This window comes from Clinocottus analis, unplaced genomic scaffold, assembly GCF_023055335.1.
Source record: "Clinocottus analis isolate CAN_PGR_092001 unplaced genomic scaffold, fCliAna1.0.p SCAF_35, whole genome shotgun sequence".
NCBI lineage: Eukaryota > Metazoa > Chordata > Actinopteri > Perciformes > Cottidae > Clinocottus > Clinocottus analis.
Genome location: NW_027176098.1, coordinates 20258 through 43644, shown reverse-complemented (window position 1 = coordinate 43644; position 23387 = coordinate 20258). Strand labels below are relative to the sequence as shown.

The window sequence follows — 23387 nt, the reverse complement described above, 5'->3', positions numbered from 1 at the left end:
AGAGCCTGAGGACAGGAAAGGGCTGCAAAGGCTGCTGGGAATGACAAGATATTTGGCCCAGTACATTCCAAATGAAGCCACAATAACTGCTCTACTCCGACAGCTGCTGAGAAAAGAAGCTGCATGGCAATGGGGTCATGAGCGCAATGCTGCACTGAACAGGCTGAAATCCACCCTGACACAAGCCCCTGTGCTCAAGTTTTATGATCAGTCCAAGCCTCTCACCATACAATGTGACGCATCAAAAGATGGACTGGGTGCTTGTCTTCTTCAAGACGGTAGTCCTCTGTCCTATGCTTCACGTGAACTCACCGAATCTGAGAAAAATTATGCTCAGATTGAGAAGGAGCTGTTGGCGATTAGCTTTTGCAACAAAACGCTTTCACCAATATGTTTACAGCAACACAGTGACCGTCCAATCAGATCACAAACCGCTGGAAATCATTTTCAGGAAACATCTAAGCAAAGCGCCAGCACGCCTACAGCGCATGTTATTGCAGCTCCAACGCTATGATCTGAATATAGTACACACTGCTGGCAAGGACATGCATGTCGCTGATGCCCTGTCTCGTGCCTTTCTCGAGGGCAACAATGACGAGGTAAAAGAGGATCTGTTTGAAGAGAGAGTAGTTCACGCAATGGAGGCCACAGCTGCAATGGACGCTGACACGCTCAAGACACTGAAGGATGCCAGAGCCGCAGATAACGTGTTGCAGCAGGTAGTCGCAATGCACCACAATGGTTGGCCCAAAAAGCGACGCAGCATTGCCACTAACCTCCACCAGTACTGGCCTATGCGAACTGCCATCAACATTGGGGATGGAATACTGATGACCGGTGATAAGATTGTGATTCCACAGAGTGCAAGGCAGATGATGCTTGACAGACTGCACCTTGCACATCAAGGTATACAGAGGATGAAAGCACAGGCCAGGAAGGTGATGTACTGGCCAGGTATGTCACATGACATTGAGCACATGGTGGAAAGCTGTGCTCCATGTCAACAACTTCAGCCACAAAATCAAAAAGAGCCTCTTATCCCACATGAGGTCCCTGAGCTGCCGTGGCTGAAGATTGGGGCAGACATTTTCGAGCTCCATGGACAGTCATACCTTATAATTGTGGATTATCTGTCAAAATATCCAGAAGTGCTTCATCTCCCTGACAAGACTGCCCATACGGTCATACGCAAGATGAAAGTGGTCTTTGCTAAGCATGGAATTCCTAAAGAGCTGGTGAGCGACCATGTTCCTTTTGCAAGTTGTGAAATGGGACAGTTTGCAGCTTCATGGGGTATAAAGCTCATCCACTCCAGTCCAGGATATCCGCAATCAAATGGTCTTGCGGAGAGGATGGTAAAGACAGTAAAGCATGCACTCAAAAAGGCAACACAAACAGGTACAGATCCACACTTAGCTCTCCTGTCACTCAGAAACACACCAGTGACTGGTACAGAGTTTTCCCCAGCACAAATACTGATGGGAAGAGTGTTGCGAAGTACCTTGCCAATCGCTACAGCTGTGCTACTCCAGAAGGATTTCATTCAAAGCTTAAACATTTGCAAGCAAGACAGGAACACTATTATAACTCCAACTCAAAACCTCTGCCTGAGTTCACGCCTGGTACTACAGTTCATATGACAACACGGCGTGGATGGGAACCAGCAACCGTCATAAGCAAAAGAGGGGAGCCGCGTGCATATGATGTGCAGACCCCCAGTGGTGTCACTTTCAGGAGAAACCGGCGGCATCTAAGGAGAATCCACCCAAGTCTGCAGAGAGATGGTGAGTCTGAGCTATTTGAACAGCCAGAAGCCTTACAAACGGAGGACTCAGAACCACCTCTTAGCTCACAGCAAGACCAGACTGCACCTGCCTGTGAAGAGAGCACAGGTTCTCCGTCAACTCCTATCCGAAGCACCAGAAGTGGGAGACAAATAAAGCATCCGTCAAAGTACAATGACTTTGAGATGAGCTAATGCTGATGACTGTGACCTGCTGATGGGTTAAGTTCAAGTTAATGTTAGTTAACCGAATAAGAGTGGTTAAAACAGATATGTGTTTTACGCAAATCAGTTTGTGTTTCTCAGGTCATATTGTATGCATAAAAAAGTATGGTTGTTAGTGACCAATGTCATTTGCTGAAATTGTTTTGAGGTCCAGTTATTCACTCAAAGGGGACTATCTTACTTGGAAAAGGAGGATGTAGTATATTGTAGAAGTGGTCTGTTATTCAGGGATTACGTTTGTACCTGGCAACCTTATGAGTGATGTGTGATCGCGAGATCTGTGTCTTGGCGCCGTGGTTATTAAACGTTACATGCAAGGTGATCAACACGAATCAGCCTACGAGTACTTTTATTCCTGACAAAAAAGTACAATAGAAATGTTCCAACTGGCTGTTTGTTGAGAGTCACTTTGATGTATTATTTCTGATGTGAATCGTATTTGTAATATTTGGTAAGTATGGCAGACTACTGCGTGTGAGTCAGAGGGAGGAGAGCTCCTACGTCACACTCCAGGAACAAAAGTTAAGGCGAGACGAGTCTCTGCTTTTCTCTCAAAGACGAGTCAAAGTGACTTCATCAGGTTTTCCTCGACAACACAACAGAGTCTCTTCCAAACACCTGTGAGTACATCTGATCATGTTTACACCTTTAATCACCAGGATTAATCATACCTGATGGATTATTAACAATATAACTATGTCTGTCAGTCCAAAGTCCCGCTACACAGAAACTCACTTTAACAGCTTCAACGTGTCTCAGGAGGAACTTTAGTCACTTGGAACTGAATCTCTGTGGTTTGAAGTTTAGTCTCACTCCGACTTTCCTGCTGTTACTGTTCATGTTCACTTCCTCTGTTTCCTATGCATTCTAACAAATATGACCAATGGTAACTCAATAAAATTATGGCAACAAAGTGACAATTAATATAATTAATAAAAAATATTGAATAGATTAATTAAATCTAAACATTATTAAAATGTGTTTGATTTAGTAATAAAGCGCCAAATGATGAGTTATATAGACCAAATATATGAAGTAAATACAAATACATTCCACAATGAAAATGACTTATGTTTACTTAGAATTTCATCAAAAGTAATTTACATTTACTGAATATTTGGGTGAAGTTGAGTCATATATATTAATTATCTGGGTGAAATTGAGTTGGGTTTACTGAATAAAATCAATTATATCAACTCACACTTTAGCACATTGTTGCTGAATTCAACACATTCCCACTGCTAATCTGAATTTAAATTAATTGTTTAAATCTAAGTTTGAATTGGTATCAGAGGACATTAAATCTATTCAATAATATTATTTGTCACTTTGTTGCCATAATTTTTCAATGTCTAATTCACTCAATACATCTTGGTGTCACAGTAAACCTAACTTAGGCCAACAGATCATCATGATACATACAAAGTACAGCAGGTAAACATTTATTTGTGCAACTTTGTTACATTTATCTAGAATTCTCCAACACACAATTTGCTATCCTGGTGAACACAGTTGAATCACTATACACACACAGCTGCTTGTGCATCAAATAACATGGCATTCTTTAAATGAGGATGGTTTATATTTTGAGCCTGCAGCAATAAAACTCAGTTAAAGAGGCAAAGTACACTTCTCACTGGGATCCTTAAAAACTTTGAACAGTGACAGAACTAAATATCACTTTTTTTGCAAGGGTCCATTCTATTAAGTAAGCAGTTTGTTCTTCAGGCTGTTTACTTTCAGGGACAGCTTTGAACAGTCCAGCTCCAGTAGTAGTTTCTGGAAGACCTCGAATGTGTATCGGAGCTCCTTGGGATAGGCAAGGTTGACTTCATAAACCAACCCAACCAGCATGCAGCAAGCCCTTGGAACGTTATCCAGAGCAGTCAGAACTTTTATTCCATCTAAAACGATATCGACATCGTCTGGACCCTCCGCCGTATAGATTTTCATTTTTTGCATGGCAAAGTCCTGCGACTCACTTTCTTCATCAGCATCCTGAAATAGCAAGAAGATTGAGTATTACGGACTGTACAGTCAAAAGATAAGGTCCTGATTGAATGTCTACCAAATTGCTTCCAACCCTTTGAACAAGAAAACCTGTAGCTGTCATAACTGCTCCACATAATGCAACTTGTTTACATAAGTGATTTAGAAATTTCAGAGATAATGTTTTGCAAAAGTCTTTTGTTAAAAGGCGTACAATCTGTTTCACAAACATTTGAACTGAGTCACATTTGTAATATCCGTAAATTAAAAGAAACAAACTAAAAAAGCACTTTAAATATCTTATTTTGAACTAACAGGCTGGTCATATGAATTAATCTGAATTATTATCAAATAAACTGCAAAACCCAGTAGCTTTTGCCACAAATTACTGGGAGAAATAAAGGTATGGTATGATTGAATTTGTGATTTGACCATCCCAAGACATAAAAGGTAGAGTAGGTAGAAAGAGATAAATCATTTTCTTTATATTGTACTTCAACTTACGTCATAATCTTTTAAGAGATGATCCGTGGATTCCTCAAGGTACACCATCACACACCGAATGACAGCATCTCTGGTGATATGGATGCTCGGGTTGCTTGAGTCTAAAATGACAAAAATAAACATTACTGATTACTGACATTACATCCACTGATCTAAAACTAGTTGACTAGTTTATTACTGTTAAAAACTACTCTGATAGAAAAAAACAGAAACATGGCGATCTGCCTCTCCTGCTGCGGCCTCTCTGTACCAGTGCGACTGCATGACGACTAACACGGTGAACTTGGGAGAGTCAGCACGACATCTGCCAGAGTTTACACTAAACACAGTAACAGCTTTGAGCTGAATATAACGTCAGGTTGAAAAAAATAAAGAGGAAACTGCACTCTTTGTTAATTTGTTTCACTGACTATTCTCCAGAAATGTACTTTTACCATTAAAGCCGCATGGTCTATCCCAACAGTTTTTAACAGCATATTAGGTTAACATTACTTGACAAAACAAAATGCAGTGATATTAATATAACTCATATGCCTCATTACTAACCTTTGGGAGCAAGAATGTCTGTTCCTACATTTGCATTAACCTTAATGTGCTCTCTTAAGATCCGCAGCTTTTTCGCTAGCTAGCTAGTTAGGTTAGCTTGTTACGTTAGCTTGTTACAGTGGGAGAGCAGTGGAAACTCAGTCTGCAGCTAGGAAGGATTGTTACAGTCGACGAGCTGCTATCTCAAAATGGCATAAAATTATAACATAAGTAATTAAATTGTGGCATTGAATTGACCACTTTGCAGTCCTTGCCATGTCTTTAGCGGCGCAAAGACAACAGTAGACAGACTTCCAAAAAAGCTTACTCATGACATAAGTTAAATGAAGTTACAGCGCAGTCGAGTTTACATGTTTGTTAACTTTTCAGTAGCGCAAAAGAACGTTGAACTGCTGCAACAACTTGGTTATGATTTGTTTGTTAACTGACAATAATTAAACAGGTCTTACCTTGGGAAAAACGGCAGCCGCCCACCTTCACACGTGGCAGAAGTTGTCCGTGTGCTGCAGAATGCGTGAGGCGGAAGTGTACGTTGATTCAAAACAAAGACCTCCAAATGAGTAAAATTCATCAATTTCCTGCAGCTTTGACTTTACTGATGAAATATAATTAAAGTCTACTCAGTAACTCATAGCTGATTTTACTCACATAAAATTAAGTAAAATGTAATTAATAATTAATAAACATTTCTTGAATTCAGCTCAATGTAATTGGAAACAGTACATAGTCTTTTTTATTATGTAAAGGTTACTATTATTTATTTAGTATATATTAATTAATGCAAATCCCAGTTTTTACAGTGTTGTTTCACAATAAAATTGTTCTACCAGTGAACAGCGGGGGGCTTTTATTGTGAAGGAGCTGGAGGAAATGCGTTTGTGATCACGTGAGCAGAGCTTTATGTCAGTGCTGTTCTTTAACGCACATTGGACTTATTCTGTGCTGCTTTGCAAGAGGAGCAAAGTTAAGATATAAAAAATAATCACAATTGTTTCCCTTTGCAACAAATATATTAACTTTATTTTGAACAAAATATTTCTTTTCCTCCCCTATGTGTGTGTAGATATGGCTGCTGCAAACTACCTGCCATCTGAAGATCAGTTCCTGTGCTCCGTCTGTCTGGATGTGTTCACTGATCCAGTCAGCACACCATGTGGACACAACTTCTGCAAGAAGTGCATCAATGATTACTGGAACACCAACGACCAGAACACGTGTCCAATGTGTAAAAAGGTTTTCACCTCAAGACCCGAGCTGCTCGTCAACATTTTGGTCTCGGCAATGGTTTCTCATGTCAGACAGTCGGCTCAACAGAAAGCCAGCAGCAGCAGCTCAGAGCAACAAGAGTCCAAACCAGGAGAAGTTCCCTGTGACGTCTGCACTGGAACCAAACTGAAGGCCCTGAAGTCCTGCCTGGTGTGTCTGGACTCCTACTGTGAGACTCACCTGGAGCCTCATCTGACGAGATCAGGCCTGAAGAGACATCAGCTGATCGACCCTGTGGAGAACCTGGAAGGCCGGATGTGCACGAAGCACGATAAACCTCTGGAGCTGTTCTGTAGGACCGACCAGACGTTTGTCTGCATGCTCTGCACTGTGTTAGACCACAAGATGCACGATGTTGTTCCTCTGAAAGAAGAATATGAAGGAAAGAAGCTCGAGCTGGAGAAGACAGAGGCTGAAATCCAGGAGATGATCCAGAAGAGACGCCTGAAGATTCAGGAGGTCAAACGCGTCGTGGAGCTCAGTGAGGAAGATGCAGACAGAGAGAAAGCAGGTGTTCAGGTCTTCACTGATCTGAAGGAGTCTGTTGAGAGAAAACTCAACAAGCTCATCAACACCATAGAAGAGAAGCAGAGAACCACAAAGAAACAGGCTGACGACTCCATCAAAGAGCTGGAACAGGAAATCTCTGAGCTGATGAAGAGGAGCACTGAGGTGGAGAAGCTCTACCTCTCTGCAGACCACCTCCAGCTTCTCCAGAGCTTCCAGTCCCTCAACATCCACCTCCCACCACCCACCAAGGACTGGACAAAGGTCAGTGTTCCTCCAGCATCACATGAGGGGACTGTGAGGAGAGCTGTGTCTCAGCTGGAGGAGACGCTCAGTGAAAAGATGAAGAAGCTGGTTGTTGAAATTCAGCTGAAGACGGTCCAGAAGTTTGCAGTGGAAGTGACTCTTGATCCTGATACAGCTCAACCTAAACTCGTCCTGTCTGACGACAGGAAACAAGTACATCATGGTGATGTGAGGAAGAATCTCCCACACAACCCAGAGAGATTTTCTAATTGTGTTGGTGTCTTAGCAAAGCAGAGTTTCTCTTCAGGCAGATTTTACTTTGAGGTTCAAGTTAAAGGAAAGACTGACTGGTTTTTAGGAGTGACCAGAGAGTTGAGCAAAAGGAAGGGAACCATTACAGCCAGACCTCAGAATGGTTACTGGTCTATAGTGTTGAGAAATGCAAACGAGTACAAAGCTAATGAAGACCCTCCAGTTGATCTCTCCCTGCAGTCTGGACCTCAGAAGGTTGGGGTGTTTGTGGACTATGAGGAGGGTCTGGTCTCCTTCTATGACGTAGAAGCTGCAGCTCTTATCTACTCCTTTACTGGCTGCTGCTTCAAGGAGAAACTCTTCCCATTATTCAGTCCTTGTTTTAATGATGGTGGTAGAAACTCTAGACCTCTGATCATCACTCCTGTCACAGTAAACTAATCACTCTTTATTGAATGTAATGATTTAATTCATTGAAGAGAATAAATGTACATGTTCTGTGTGAATATCATGCAGTTTAACATCTTATTTCATAGTCTGTTTACTGTGGTGACGGATTTTAACGTCATTTTTTTAACGTCATTTTTATTAAATGTATCTTCATACATATCAACACAATTGAAAATCTTGAAACATTATATGGAGAATATCCACTATTTCTACTGAGTTAATTATATCTGATGTTCACCAACAGAAAACATATTGATTAATAGTTTTGTCTTAAAGCTTCATTAAGAGTGAGGCCTATTACATTCATATAGTGTTTACAGAATACAATATGTGTTATTAAAGTTAATCAATAGGAGACATGCAAATGTTGTTGTTTTTTTTGGTGTGAAAAGTGATTTGAAGTATGAGTCACTTTGGCCAACTTTGATTAGTTTTTTTTTTATATTGGAGAGATGACTTATGAACCAAAGAAACCTGTAAACATGATTGTAAATAATAAATAAACTAGTTGTTGAACACAAGGCCTGAGTAAGAATTGACTTGAGCATCGAACACTGAACACAAAAGCCTGGTTTACTCAGAAGTTAAGATACGGGCAATCTATACTATATAAATTTTTCTAACTTTTTTGAGGTAATTTGAGACACATCCTACCTTTGGCTTCAATGGATGTGGAGTTTACAGCAATTAAAATAAAATCGTTCTGTATTTTTTGGACTATATACTGTATTGTTAATACACCTGTTATCAGCCCTCCTCTTCACAAACACACAACATTGCAATATCACACTCATTTTGTTCATGTAAATATACACTGTCATAAAATATTCGTCCAAATGTGAGAAAGCTACCGTAAACGTCGGGTTACAAGCCGCTACTTCCTTCGGTATGTGTCTCTGCTAGCTCCCTGCTGTAGCCAGCTAGCGCTGCTGCTAACTCTCCGCTAGCGCTGCTGCTAGCTCTCTGCTAGCTCTCTGCTAGCTCCCCGACAACCACCGAAGGTAGCGGGAGCAGCCACGGCTTGAGTATTGAAGCTGTTAGTTTGTCAGCTTCAATCCTGATGTCAGCTCTTCAATACTTGGGATAATGGCACACAAAAAAGAAGCGTTAATCCATCTCCATGGATACGACAGGGATTACAAACCAAAATGGCGCCCAGTAAAATATCTAAGGTTACATTTCTCCATTTATAAAAACACACTTTTACTTTGAAAATACCCCACCGGACGTTACTCGGGCGTCGCCGTTAGCTTCACGCGGTGCTCATCTCCTCCTCCGTGGCATCCCTGATTCCCCGTCGAGTCCTCCCGATGTGCGACTCCGACCGTCGGCAGAAACAGAAGACGCGGAGGCCCGCTTCGTGTTGACGGCGCACGGTACCGTGAACATGAGGAGATAGAACAAATACCGACCCGGTAAAGGTCAGTAACGCGGCCCGGAGCCCCCGGTTCGACGACGGGGAAACGGGGCCAGATGTCTTGTTTGACAGATGTTGCTTTGCGTAGCTTAGCTAGCTCTGCCGGCTAACATCTAAGCTAGTTTCTACAATACAGAGACTTCATGATAGCTTGTTAGCCTCGTCCAGTGCTTCGTCAGGAGGCCGTGCGTTTAATATTGTCCTCATAAAAACAGACAATAAGACCTAATAAGTACATGTAATTAAATAGCAGCTTTTTAAATACGTAGCTTACGCCACCGGAAGAGGAGGGCGCTGGTTCAGCACGTTGGCCTCCATATCAGGTTTTAGACAGACAGGCTGCAGCATCTTTACCAGTATTTCATTATTTATCATATATTTACTGTGAGTGGACGTAGTGGAGGCACTTTATATAAAGGATCATATTTTCCTCATTTGTTACGTTTTGGGTTTTTATTTTATTTTTGTTTGTTGAGACAGTAATTGGCTAAGGGACAAGGGTCAGTAAAGACTGCTGATGTGTCTTTATGGAGCTCATTGAGAAACTCTGTGCTTGTGTTTCATGAGACCACAAACACTGACGCTTACGTCTAAATGTTCAAATTCAAGTACATTTCAGTACAGGGGATAAAAGAGGTGTATTTGGGTGCTTTACAAACAATAAGTCCGTTCCAAAGTATGTCCATCATATTAAGTTGAGCCCATATCTTGGTCACCTTTTTTTTTTTTTCATAATAATAATAACCAACTGACTAAATCCGTCAGGAAATGCAGGTAACTGATATAAATACCCCATCGTAACGAAAACAACACTCGTGTCAGGAAGATGTCGGTGACTTTAGTCACTGCTTTCTAACACCGTCCTATAAAAATACACCAAGCAGAAAAAAACAAGCCTTTGTTTCCTTCGGATAATCCAACAGGATTATACTTATATTTAATTATATTTAACTTATGTTTAGAGTAATTTGATTTACTGTAATTAGCTCATGAAATATGAGCTCGCTACTCATTTATTTTTCCTTTCCAGTCAAAGGCATAAACTTAAACTCTGCTCTTCATTTAAAACGTGTTTTTATTTGTCTGATCCCAGTCGAGTTAAATGAAAGCCGAGTGAGGATGTTTGCTGTTGGCTGAAGTCCACTCCGAGCAACGAGATGAAGAGGAGGCTGCTTCGTGGGTTCCTGTCGGAAATTTCCATCCGGCTGGCGCTGCTGCTCGTCTTCCTGTAAGTACTTCCACTCGTTTGCGTTTCTGCTTCACGGATCCGCCGATCAAAGAACGCGGGCGTGGTTTTTTAATGACGCCGCTCTTTATATGTTGTGTGCAGAGTTACGGAGCAGCTTTCTCCCTTCTACCGTGAGATCCAGCCGGAGGAGATGTGGTTGTATAAATTCCATCGCGTTGAGAGCGACCACGTGCCAACCACTCTGATGTTTGTAAGTGACATGTCCTGAGTTCAAATGGGTCACCGGGGTGAACCCCCCCGGTTAGGTTTGTTTCCTCTGGTACCTCCTCCCTGACGACAAGCAGAGCATCTGGAAGAGATGGTGGATGTGAATGCTCACAGTATGGCTGTAGATTTGAATTGAATCAAACAAGTCTAAAGCAATTTGTGGCGTGAATAGCGAACAAAAAGCAGCAAGAGGAAGCCATCAAATACAATCTTTTGTTGTTAATATGCATACCATAGTTGTCATCCTCTCTTGTTTTCATCAGAGTGTGGCGGTTTTTACTCCGCTGATCGTCATCCTGGTCTTCACCTTCCAGAAGACGACAGAGCGAGGAGACCTGAAGGAGGCCTCGCTGGGTAAGACGGCTGCTTACATTTATTTTGGCGGGGTTATTTAGTCATCTTTATAATCCCGTTCCGTCTCCTTTTGTCTCCCAGCTGTGACTTTGACTCTGGTGCTGAACGGAGTCTTCACCAACGTCATCAAGCTCATTGTTGGCAGGTAAACGTTGTACACGAACATGGCGAGTGAAATGGAAGTGATAAGGAAGTGGATATAAAGCCTAAATCTGTTCTTTGTGTGTGTGTGTGTGTGTCCTCCTCCCTCATCAGGCCACGGCCCGACTTCTTCTATCGCTGTTTCCCAGACGGTCAGATGAACCTGGAGATGCGCTGCAGCGGTGACCCGGACGCTGTCATGGAAGGCAGGAAGAGCTTTCCCAGCGGCCACTCGTCCTGTAAGGGTCTCTTTACGGTCCATAACGCCTCAGTAATCATAAAAACGTCTCAGACTGCAGCTGTAGGAAAGCACACAGTGGGAGGATAGTGCTGCATGCATATACGTGTGTTTTATCCTCTAGGCTCTTATCTTTGTTGCGTGAGTGAATCTCATTCTCCATCTACAACCCTTACCTCCTCGCCTCTTTTTCTTGTTGTTCCCTCCGTGTTCTCCATGATTCTGTGTATGAAAACAACCTCCTCCGGCTCTGATCGCCCCGTCCTCGCTCCCTCTCTCTCCGGGCCTCCAGTTGCCTTCGCAGGTCTGGGTTTCACGGCGCTGTACGTCGCGGGAAAGCTGCGCTGCTTCAGCGCGGCGGGCCAGGGCAGAGCGTGGCGGCTGTGCGCCTTCCTCGCGCCGCTGCTCGTCGCCACCGCCATCGCCCTCTCCAGGACCTGCGACTACAAACACCACTGGCAAGGTCAGAGGCGCAACGTCTAGCATGTTAAACCCAAGATGAATGTGACGATACGAGAGCTGCTGTTCCCTTCCTCACAAAAACATGGATGGACACGTCTTTTGGCACAAGACTGGTCATGTTCATAACTGACGATAAAACTCAAAAACTACTAAAGTTATTATTATTGTTTGCTTTAATGCAGCCACCATTTTGTAACTTTATGTATTTCATGCAGTTAAATCTACAGATTTATTTAATTAGAATTAGAAGTTTTTGCTTGATGGTTTAAAACTTTCCACTTGACACATTTTGAAGTGAATTAAGAGTCAAAATGCTAAAAATGTTCCATATTGTAAAGACTCTCTGCTGCGAGATCATTTTGAAGAAAGAAACCAACGTTTCCTCTTTTCGTCTGTAACGCATTAACTCAACCAGGAAGGAAGACAATTCAAATATTTGCATGTGGTCTTATCGTCCACATTGTTCTCAGATTTACGACACCAGTATCTTCCTGTCGCTTGTTCCCACGTCCTCTCTCTTAAGAGAGGCGGCTCAGAACTCCCATCTACTCTTATTAAATGGCCGTACGTCAATATGTCATATTTTGCTCATTAAAAGGATGCTTATCTCCGGGTTTGGGAGCTCAGTGAAAGTCTGATTTGAACCCCTTTAATCCTCTGAGGGAAAGTAAAGACGCTGTCTCCATCTATTGTTTCATCCTTATAGTTTAACCTGCACTATTTATGTCTAAGAGTCTCTTTTATTCGACATATTTAATGATTCTATAACCTCAAACTCGTCTCTCAGGCTTGATCTTCTCCCAGTTATTGCTGTGAAAGCGTTGCCTCCTCGTACGGCGCTCCTCATCTCCTCATCTCCTCATCTCCTCTCTCCTCTCTCCTCCCTCGCTCCGTGCAGACGTGCTGGTGGGTTCCCTGCTGGGCCTCTGCTTCGCCTGGTTGTGTTACCGGCAGCACTTCCCTCCTCTTCGGGACGCCGACTGCCACAGAGCTCTGCGCCACCGAGACACTGTTCCCGCCGCGCAGGAGCGCAAGCTGGCCAACTGCAACTACATCCTGCCGCTGTAGGGCGGCCGCCGCGGCTGCTGCTGGCGCCCACACGGGGTCACAGGGGAGTTCTGGGTTTTTCTTCTTCTTCTTCTCACACACACACACACACCCTCCTTCGGCTGGCCGGTTCACCAATATCTGTATTGTTTGTCGTCGATCATTCTTCCCGGATCGCGGGGCGACGCGTGAGAGTTGCTGGAAATAACAACTCCAGGTTTTAACAGATGCATTGTCTTGCGTCGGGTTTTTCACCTTTTTTTGTGTGTTTTTCTAACAAGCAGGTTGAGGAAAGTCTTCAGTGTATGACGTCTGTGCGTTGATGTTTTGTTTTTCAGACCTTTTCATGAAACTATAAATATGTGGAAGAGACTCTGAGCTCGACCTGTCGGTTCAACATGATTTGGTGGTTAATTCATCTGCAAGGCTTTTGATAATTGATCAATCTTTTTATGTTCTTAGATTCTTTCATTTATGAACCGATGGCGGTGAACACTCGGTGGTCGCAGCATCTCAAATGTGAAAATGTCTCGTCTTTTTCTATTAATTTATTGTTGGGGGGCTTTGAAGCTTTCAGAATTTTTTTTTTTTCCTTTCCGACATTTACCAGACTAAATGAAGTGAGCAAAGAATTTAAGAAACAATGGAGATATTAGACAAGGGAAATAATTGTTTTCAGTGTTAAGCTTAAAAAAAACAAAAAAATCAACGATCCAACTCGTTGAGGACGGAGAGCTTTGGGCTGCGTCTCCAGGTCTTCAGGTGGGATCACAGGACCTGAATGTGAACCTTTGCGTCGTTCTACATCATCAATTGTACTTTCAGTAATTAACTCAACCAGCTCGGGCGCTGTAGCTTTGAGTCAACGTCACTCAAACCCGGAGGGAGCGGGGCTGTTGTCGAGGCGAGGACTATTATGCATTTACATCGACGACGGAAGGTCACGGCACCGATGATGTCAGGCTTTTATAGAAAGATCCATTTTCCACCACAAAAAGAACAGTACTTAACATATATCTCTCCCACGGTACACATCAACATCAGGTCCATCGATCTCTTACAGCGGGGTGATCGAGTCCACGCGCTCAGCTTCTCGTCTTCCCCCCGCTTCTCGTCTGCAGGTGCTTTGCATCCGTCGTCCAGTTTTTGTGAGGGGCGGAAGCGGATCCGTCTGATGAACCCGATCGAGGTTTCCTCCTCGAGGTGGCGGTGCTCTGGAGCCTCTCAGTGCTCCTGCTGGTCAGGTTTTCTATCCCGTTGGTAGCTTTATTGCCTCGTAGTTTTCCCTCCACTTTCATTGTCAGACTGTGAATGCTCAAGAGGGATTCAGTTATGCCAATTTCATTTTTGAAGTATCTTTCCGTTGTGTTCGTGTGGTCGCTTTTCGATTGGGGGAAGAAGAGACTGTTGGTGCAGGTGGGAAGATGAGACGCGACCAAAACATCTGCATGTTTCTGTTTGTGTGTGAAAGCAGCCGGAGCTCCGCAGGGTCCAGGGAACTTTTCGGGGCTTAAAAACAGCCGGTTTCAGACCAAACGGACGACTGTGTGCCTTTCTGTTCTGCACACCGCTTCATTTCCTTTTCCTTCAGGAACGAAGCGTTACTGCATGTCACGGCGTGAATCTGCCGTCACGTTGCCAACACAACTTCTTTTGTTTTTAAATCTTTACATCTTTTTTTATTTTCATTTAAAATGTGGCATGCTGCCTTTCTTTACCTCAGAAGGAGAAAAAACAACAACTTTATGTACTTTCCATGTGTTTTTATTGTCGATGGGGTCAAATGTGAAGACGTCTGGGCGGAAAGGTGTCAAACAGAGACTACATTTGAGATGTGGTCGCTCTTACTGGTATTTATGAGACCACGTACAGGTCAAAGGGTATTTAATCTTGGGGCATGTAGGAGTTTACTTGAATTTTGAATAATTTGTATGTTTTAATGTGGTCATGTTATTTAATGAAAATAGGGACTTTGCTTTCTAGAGGGCTCTTTCAGACAAAACAAATGTCAATGACAAAAATCCTGCATGTTTCACAGCTGAATAACAACATTTTCTTAACTATTTTCTTCCAAATCCTCACATTTCCATCTGATTTCTATTGATTTAATGTGATTTTTTTTAAATTCATGAATAGGCACCGGGTTGTTAAATCATGTCTGGACTCCTTCGGATCTTCTGTTCATGACGGAGGGGGACGATACAAAAAAAACAACCTGTTTGTTTGTTTGTTTGTTTACTTCGCGCTCATCATGGTTTGCCTTGGCTCGTAGGACCATGCAGCGGCCGCTCGGGCTGAAACCGTATCCTGATTGTACATGTTGTGATGCTTTCAATGACTCTTTTGGTGACACTGAACGATGTTTATAAAAATCTTGCAATACACACTTTCCTTTGTGTGTGTGTGTTTTTTTTCTCAGAAATGTGTGATTACAGGCACCAGATTAGACCATGAGATGTATTACTGCTGCTTCTTCCATGTTTAAGAGTATGCAGTGGCAATAGTTTTAACATTCAATATGGGATTAGTTTTTTAGGTGATTAGGTCGTGCTGGAAAAAAATATTTTGGTAGTTTTAAAAAGTAGAAAACTACTTTGGTCTAAGTAAAAGCCCTGCATTACTTTTTTTACTTCAGGTAAAGAACAGGAGTATTATCATCATATTATTATATTACTTCATTATAAATAATGATGCATTAATACTGAAGACAGGCAGTTTTAGTTACTATGTATACTGATGTGTATCTTATCACTGTCATAATTATATGTCAATATTTTTGTATTAATTTATTATACTAAGTCTAACTAAAAGTGTTAAATGTAGCGGGGAAAAAATACAATTTTTATCTACGAAATGTGGAGCAGTAGAAATACACCACAGCAAATGAAACACTCGAGTAAAGTACTAGTTCCGGGATAATGTGTGTTTTTTTAGTCAGCTTTGTTGACTTCATTTTGTGGGCGTGGTCTTGAACACATGAGCTACGTTGCTTTCCACTGATTGGTTGGAACGGGACCCGGATGTGACGTGCGGATTTGGCGCCATATTTCCAACGATGAACAGCGAAGAAAGCTCCGTGTTTGACAGCAACCCCCCCTAAAAGAAAAACACACCGCTGTCCATGTCGTTTTAGTTTTATTTTACCCGGTCTGTCCTTTTAAAAGTTTTTTTTTAATATAATCTTTTTAAAATGTTTATCACGGACATAAGGAAGGACTTTTACGAAGTTGTTGCCAACCAGGTGAGTTGTTTACGTGTAAGCGACCGTTGGGTTAGCTAGCTAGCTAACTTGTAACGCTGTAGTCTGCTAGCGTTGACGTTACCGAGCGGACCTGAGGGTCCGGTTGAGACGCAACTTATTGATCTAATCGAGTTATTTGAGCTGTAATAAAACATTTTATTTCAGAGAGTCGCTCTCCTGGTGGCGTCAGACATCGACGCCCTCTGCGCCTGTAAGATACTCCAGGTAAGACACCCGGCTAACTGTTAGCAACATCCCCTTCTGCTACTTCTGTACCGACACTGCTCTATTAGCAATACCGGCTCTTTGTATTTAGTTTGACTTTATAAATGTAAGTAACGTCATGACTCTGTGGAGTGAACTCCTTCTACGTTGTGTATCATACCTGCACCTCGCATTAAAGGTCAGAAGGTCAGCATCTGTTAAAGCTTCTTATCATGAGGACCTTGCTAATGAAAAACCTCCAGTTGCATTTCTTGGCACCTGCAGTTCACTGAGATCATGTTTAATCTGCACAGTGTGTGTCTTGATATAGAGGGTATGATTTAAACTACTTATTTTTCATATGTATTCTCATTTTCATCTCCACGATCGTCCTCGTTGCCAGTGTTTTGGTACATTTGTTTCAGGAACTCTTAAGCAAAAAGGTGAAAATAAAACATTAAAGTATGGATTGCTACTGTGTCGTTTTGGAAATGCCGTCATGTTGCCGATATGAAGGAGTAGCTTAAGGAATGATTTCTGAGTGTTTGTCTCCTCACCAGGTGCTGTTCCACTGTGACCAGGTCCAGTACACGCTGGTGCCAGTTACAGGCTGGCAGGACCTCAGCACGGCCTTCCTCGAGCACAGAGAGCAGGTAAGATCAAAGATCTTCCCCTCCTCCCCACGTCACTTCACACCGCAAGTGTATAATCCTGCTGTTTGGTGTGTTGTAGTTCCGCTATTTCGTTCTCATCAACTGCGGGGCCAATGTCGACCTTCTGGAGATGCTGCAGCCGGACGACGACTCCGTCTTCTTCATCTGTGACACCCACCGGCCTGTCGATGTGGTCAACGTCTACAACGACTCCCAGGTGACATTAAACATCCATCCTGAAACCATTCGGGGCTCGCTCGCTTGGTAAATTGTGCTCCCCCCACGCTTAACTCCCGCCGTCTCGTCACGCAGATAAAGCTGCTCATCAAACAGGACGACGACCTCGGCGTTCCCTCGTACGACGATATCTTTCGAGATGAAGATGACGAGGAAGGGGAGGGAGGCGACTCCGGAAATGAGAGCGAGGAAGGCTCGGAGCCGTCCGGGAAGCGCCGGAGGTTTGACGAGGTGCGTGCTTTTTTTTGGAGCGGGGCGAGAGCACGGGCCGGTCGAGGAGCGTCGACGTGACTCCAACAGTTGCGCTTGTCGTTTGCAGGAGGCGGTGGAGAGGAGGATCGAGAGGCGGCGGGCGAAGGTGGAGTGGGAGGGACGGAGGTGACGTGCTTTTCAAGGAGGCGGGATGGTGTTTTATCATGAAGCCGTGAGACTTCTCTGATTGGACGCTAACGTTTCTCTCTTTTCTCAGGAGGGAAATCTTGTTTGACTACGAGCAGTACGAATATCACGGGACCGCTGTGAGTAGACCACAACCTTTTTTTGTACTTTTTGTATTCTGGAAAGCTTTTACACAAGATTCAATCGTGCAAATGTTTGAATCATTTCAAGTTTTCTCTGTCTCGCGTCAGGCTTCCATGATGTTGTTTGAGTTGGCGTGGGTGTTGACCAAAGACACCAAGGACATGCTCTGGTAAGCTTTGTGATTTAGTGGAATAAATGTAAAACGTATAGATTTAGATGCAGACTATCTGAGTTGTGTTGTGTGTCTGCAGGTGGGCCGTCATCGGGCTGACGGACCAGTGGGTTCATGATAAAATCACACAGTAAGAACATCTTCAGGTCTAAGTTCTCTGAAGCCTTGAAGCGTTTGGTTTGTGTTGCCACACCGAGTCCTCCTTGTCTCTCTTGCTCCTCCTCAGCATGAAGTACGTCACGGACATCGCCACGATGCAGCGCCACGTCTCCCGGCATAACCACCGCAACGAGGACGAGGAGAACTCGCTGTCCATCGACTGCATGAGGATCTCCTTTGAATACGAGTATCCTGAAATCGCCCCACGTGTTCCCTCGTGTGGGTCTTTTGGTTTCCTTTTGTCTTGAGCGTCAGACTTCTCTGTGTCGTCCTTGACGCTCGCTGCAGCCTGCGCCTCTCGCTCTACCAGCACTGGTCTCTGTACGAGAGCATCTGTAACTCCTGCTACACGGCCTGCAACTTCAAGCTCTGGACCCTGAACGGACAGAAGAAGCTCCAGGAGTTCCTCGCTGACATGGGGTAGAGAGAGAGAGAGAGAGAGAGAGAGAGAGAGAGAGAGAGAGAGAGAGAGAGAGAGAGAGAGAGAGAGAGAGAGAGAGAGAGAGAGAGAGAGAGAGAGAGAGAGAGAGAGAGAGAGAGAGAGAGAGAGAGAGAGAGAGAGAGAGAGAGAGAGAGAGAGAGAGAGAGAGAGAGAGAGAGAGAGAGAGAGAGAGAGAGAGAGAGTGTGTGAGAGTGTGTGAGAGTGTGTGACTGTCTGAGAGAGAGAGTGTGACTGTGTGTCTGTCTGAGAGAGAGAGTGTGACTGTGTGTGTCTGAGAGAGAGAGAGTGTGTCTGAGAGAGAGAGAGTGTGTCTGAGAGAGAGAGAGTGTGTCTGAGAGAGAGAGTGTGACTGTGTGTGTCTGAGAGAGAGAGAGTGTGTCTGAGAGAGAGAGAGTGTGTCTGAGAGAGAGAGTGTGACTGTGTGTGTCTGTCTGAGAGAGTGTGTCTGAGAGAGAGAGTGTGACTGTGTGTGTCTGTCTGAGAGAGTGTGTCTGAGAGAGAGAGTGTGACTGTGTGTGTCTGTCTGAGAGAGTGTGTCTGAGAGAGAGAGTGTGACTGTGTGTGTCTGAGAGAGAGAGTGTGTCTGAGAGAGAGAGTGTGACTGTGTGTGTCTGAGAGAGAGAGTGTGACTGTGTGTGTCTGAGAGAGAGAGTGTGACTGTGTGTGTCTGAGAGAGAGAGTGTGACTGTGTGTGTCTGTCTGAGAGAGTGTGTGTCTGAGAGAGAGAGTGTGACTGTGTGTGTCTGTCTGAGAGAGAGTGTGTCTGAGAGAGAGTGTGTGTGTCTGAGAGAGAGTGTCTGAGAGAGAGTGTGTGTGTGTCTGAGAGAGAGTGTCTGAGAGAGAGTGTGTGTGTGTCTGAGAGAGTGTGTCTGAGAGAGAGTGTGTGTGTGTCTGAGAGAGTGTGTCTGAGAGAGAGTGTGTGTGTGTGTCTGAGAGTGTGTGTGTGTGTGTGTGTGTGTGTCTGAGAGAAAGAAAGAGTGTGAGTGTGTGTGAGTGATAGAAAAAAAGAGAGAGAGAATATATTCACACGCACACACACTCACAATCTGTTTTATTATTACTGTTGTATATTTCTATTGTGTTATTTTTTATGATGTGTTTTGATGCTTTGGCAATATTGTTGTTGCAACGTTCATGTCAATAAAGCTAATTGAATATACTAATTGAATATATAACCCTAACTGTTCTTCTTTACTCTATATTTCTGCATTATTTCCATCGATTGTTTGATTGTCTTCATTTCTTTTCCAAAGACTTCCTCTGAAACAAGTCCGGCAGAAGTTCCACTCCATGGACATGACGATCAAAGAGAACCTGAGGGACGTCATCGAGGAGTCTTCCAATAAATACGGGTGTGAATCCAGAAAGCACTCATTGTCACCCGGCCTTAAAAAACACATTTATATCCACCCTCTTCCTCCTCCTCTTCCTCCTCCGTCATCAGCATGAAGGACATCCGCATCCAGACATTCGGCGTTCACTTCGGCTTCAAGAACCGCTTCCTGGCCGCTGACATGGTGCACGCCACCGCTGCCTTGCTGGAGAGCACGGAGAAAGATGAGAGCGCCGGCGACAACTTCATCAAGGCCCTGGACTCGCTGTCCAGGTGCGCGGCTATTTTTAAAACAAACTTGAAGTGTCTAAATGTTTTATAATCTGACCCTGAGTGAGCGCTCGTCCCGCGTCGGTGTGGTTCCTCCTCTCAGGAGCAACGTGGACCGGCTGCACTCGGGCATCGACCTCGCCAAGAGGAAGCTGGTGGCCGTGCAGCAGACGGTCGCCAGCTGCATCTGCACCAACCTCATCGTGTCGCAGGGGCCCTTCCTCTACTGCTACCTCATGGAGGTACGAGCCTCCGCCCGTGTTCCTCCTGCAGGTTCACACGCTCATGGGAAACCTGGAGAAGTCACGGCATCTTAAAAAAGTCCCCAAAGTCGTGTAGATGTGTTATATTCATGTGTTCATGACGTTCATTCACGCTGAGTTATAAATAATGAATCTGCTTTTAAAAGAAAGAGGCTCAACATATCAGCAGCATACATACAGGCATCTATATAAATGTTTATTCTTTTAATCAAACTATTGTCTCTCATTCATTTGAGTCATTTAAGGTTTACTGTATGCTTTGAATCCTCATTGTTAGTTTAAATACTACATTTTATCACTTTTTACACGATGTTTGCTCATGGAAATGTGGTTAAAAGTCATGAAAACTTGTTTAAAAGTCCTGTAAAAGTGGTTAAAAGTCCTGCGATCCATAGTTCAGTGTGTATGAACTCTCCTCCCGGTGCTGCTGTTGTAGGGAACGCCGGACGTGAAGCTCTTCTCTAAGCCGATGGCCTTGACTCTGCTCTGCAAGTACCTCCTGAAGGCTTTCGTCCAATCCGTGAGTAGCCTGCCGGCTTTCATCCACTCGGGTAAAACCTGCAGCTGTTGGCATCACGTGTGTGTTGTGTGTGTGTGTGTGTGTGTGTGTGTGTGTGTGTGTGTGTGTTGTGTGTGTGTGTGTGTGTGTTGCGGGTCAGACGAGGAATAAGCGCTGCAAACTGCTTCCTCTCATCATGGCGGCTCCTAAAGACGTGGAGAAAGGCTCCGTCATCGTGGTGGGAATCCCTCCAGAGTCTGAGACGTCTGACAAGAAGAAGTAAGCTCGTCTTCTTTCTCTTTGTTTTATTACAATATAAAGCCATGAAGAGTCTTCATGAATAACTCATTTAAAAAGATGTCATTGTTTATTTTAGTGTGTGTAATATATATATGTGTGTGTATTTTAAATAGATATTTTTATATGTATATTTTTTTTAATTTGTATTGATTTGTATATAGATTTTTATATATATGTGTATATTTTATAGATTTTTATATATATATATTTATTTAAAAATAATAGATATTTATAGGTCTTTAATTTATTTTTTTAAATTTGTATTTATTATTTTTTATATATTATATCTATTGCTGTTTTTTAGTTTATTAGTATTTTATTTTATACAACACTGAAAACATTTAAATCCCCTTTTTAAAACACTATTTTCATTCCTTACACTTCACTAAATGAAAGAACATTAAGATGTCGTCGGTATGACGGAGTCGGCTCTTCACACTCGTCTTATCCCACCGATAGTCCAGAGAATAAATCGGAGAATTGTTGCTGTTTTTGCTTGAAGATTCCCAAAATGGCCGCCATTGAACTCTCCACCTTTTCTTCCATCCTTCTTTTCTTTCTCTCCTCATAAAGTTTCTTCGGTCGAGCGTTCGAGAAAGCCGCCGAGAGCACGAGCTCCAGAACCCTGCACGACAACTTCGACACCTCGAGTAAGACCTTCACCCTTCCCTCCTCTTCATCGGCCACCAGGGGGCGGCCTCGCCTTCATCTCCACCTTCCCTCACTCCCTCACTCCCTCACTCCCTCACTCCTCTCTCTCTCCTGCTTGTTGTCTCTGCAGTAATTGAACTGAAGACAGAGGACCGGAGCAAGTTCCTGGACGCGCTGATCACGCTGCTGTCGTGAGGACGGAGCCTCATTGTGTGTCTGTGTGTGTCTGTCTGTGTCTGTGTGTGTGTTGTACAGTCGTATTGTTGCTTTTAAACGCTTGTGATATTTAGTCCTTTTATTCCCGTCTGTATGTGAGACGTCCGTCACATTTTTTTTACGTTTTAAACATGTTTAATAAATCCTCGTCGGTTACTTTTAAATGTGAAGTTTCTTTGAGTTTTTGAGACACGAGAGGAGACATCTTTTTATTTTTACCCTCGATGCGTGAAAACAACCCTGGATTCTCTTCTTAGAATCATATCGTCAGCAAGTAGTCCTTATTCTCTCTCTCTCTCTCTCTCTCTCTCTCTCTCTCTCTCTCTCTCTCTCTCTCTCTGGTGATTAAGATCTTTATCTCTCAGGATGTGATCGTGACCCTCAGAGCAGAGGAGGGCGTTTCAGGGTAAAAGTCCAGAAACGTGCCTCATCATCCTCATCCTCACTTAAGTGTGTGGTTGGTCTGCTTCCTCTGAGTCAAACTCTTTACCTCCATAATGAGGCTGTTTACATCACATTGCATCATTACTGAGGGCGGAGAGGAGTTATTTCTAGAGACCGGCTGTTCATCCTCTTTTATTTGATCTCTTCTGTGTTTCAGATGAGATGTACGATTACGTCGGCTGGTATTTGAAAGACGTTAAAGCAACTGATTGCAATAATGCAAAGACAAATGGTTGGACGTGTATTCATGCTTAAACTTGCGCACAAAGACACTTTTTGCAGACAAAAGTTGTTAGTAGAAGCAACTCTGTGCGACTAAGTTGCACAAAAAGTTCCGTTCATGAAGTCGTTAAGCTCGCGCTGCCTTTTTATATTAATCAGAAGCTTAAATCAACCGGTCACACTCGAGAGGCCGTGGCAGCAAAATGTATTTTTTTAATCCTTCAGGTTGTTTTATGGCTTTAAAGACCATTTATTCTTCATTTATAAGAGGAAGATTGCGTCGTCTTCATTTCAAGTGCTCAGAAAAGAAACTTAACAGGATGAAAGCTTGCAGCAGGTATTAGATGAAGCCTCCTCTCTGTCGGGGTCCAGACTGATCACCTGACCGTTACCTGTGACCAGCGAGCACCTGCCGGTCGGCGTTCCACCTGTTCAGCCCGTCGCTCGGGCTGTTCCCGCCCCCTCAGCCGTCAATCACCTTTGCTCCGCCCCCCTTTTGCACCTCTGGTGAAGTGGTGGCCGCTGCCTTTTCCGCCACTCTGCATTGCAGGAATGTGGCATACAACAGGCCCCACACACACACACACACACACACACACACTCTGAGTCAAACATAACCCCGGCTCGTACAGCCGGTGTGTAGATTTGCAGGGCGACATTTTTGAAGCTGCCTCCC

General features: G+C 43.6%; 4 protein-coding genes across 4 annotated transcripts in view; 3 read left to right on the top strand and 1 right to left on the bottom strand.

Moving 5' to 3' along the window:
- Positions 1-23387, bottom strand: part of psat1 (phosphoserine aminotransferase 1) — a 201849-nt gene that overhangs the window by 171376 nt on the left and 7086 nt on the right. The window lies entirely within an intron of this gene.
- On the top strand, positions 6113-15267 carry LOC137799434 (E3 ubiquitin-protein ligase TRIM21-like). The gene is made up of 2 exons (XM_068596227.1): positions 6113-7744; positions 14691-15267. Exons 1-2 carry the CDS (start codon positions 6113-6115, stop codon positions 14712-14714), a joined length of 1656 nt encoding a protein of 551 aa, XP_068452328.1. The 3' UTR covers positions 14715-15267.
- Positions 8914-15267, top strand: plpp5 (phospholipid phosphatase 5). The gene is made up of 8 exons (XM_068596228.1): positions 8914-9189; positions 10279-10413; positions 10516-10624; positions 10905-10995; positions 11077-11140; positions 11251-11375; positions 11667-11837; positions 12735-15267. The coding sequence occupies exons 2-8, from the start codon at positions 10343-10345 to the stop codon at positions 12902-12904; spliced, it is 801 nt and encodes a 266-aa protein (XP_068452329.1). The 5' UTR covers positions 8914-9189; positions 10279-10342; the 3' UTR covers positions 12905-15267.
- cdc45 (CDC45 cell division cycle 45 homolog (S. cerevisiae)) lies at positions 15936-22209 on the top strand. The gene is made up of 18 exons (XM_068596274.1): positions 15936-16124; positions 16290-16349; positions 16889-16981; positions 17061-17198; positions 17294-17449; positions 17538-17596; positions 17688-17736; positions 17848-17909; positions 17992-18042; positions 18139-18258; positions 18360-18491; positions 19767-19865; positions 19958-20119; positions 20220-20358; positions 20816-20899; positions 21039-21157; positions 21752-21828; positions 21960-22209. Exons 1-18 carry the CDS (start codon positions 16074-16076, stop codon positions 22022-22024), a joined length of 1716 nt encoding a protein of 571 aa, XP_068452375.1. The 5' UTR covers positions 15936-16073; the 3' UTR covers positions 22025-22209.

Coding starts and splice junctions, on each gene's coding strand:
- plpp5 (XM_068596228.1), top strand. CDS start 10,343: ATGAAGAGGAGGCTGCTTCGTGGGTTCCTGTCGGAAATTTCCATCCGG. Junction 10,996..11,076: donor CCTGAAGGAGGCCTCGCTGG/GTAAGACGGCTG, acceptor TTTGTCTCCCAG/CTGTGACTTTGACTCTGGTG. Junction 11,141..11,250: donor ATCAAGCTCATTGTTGGCAG/GTAAACGTTGTA, acceptor CTCCCTCATCAG/GCCACGGCCCGACTTCTTCT.
- cdc45 (XM_068596274.1), top strand. CDS start 16,074: ATGTTTATCACGGACATAAGGAAGGACTTTTACGAAGTTGTTGCCAAC. Junction 17,199..17,293: donor ACGTCTACAACGACTCCCAG/GTGACATTAAAC, acceptor CTCGTCACGCAG/ATAAAGCTGCTCATCAAACA. Junction 21,829..21,959: donor CGACAACTTCGACACCTCGA/GTAAGACCTTCA, acceptor TTGTCTCTGCAG/TAATTGAACTGAAGACAGAG.
- LOC137799434 (XM_068596227.1), top strand. CDS start 6,113: ATGGCTGCTGCAAACTACCTGCCATCTGAAGATCAGTTCCTGTGCTCC. Junction 7,745..14,690: donor GACCTCTGATCATCACTCCT/GTCACAGTAAAC, acceptor CTGGGCGGAAAG/GTGTCAAACAGAGACTACAT.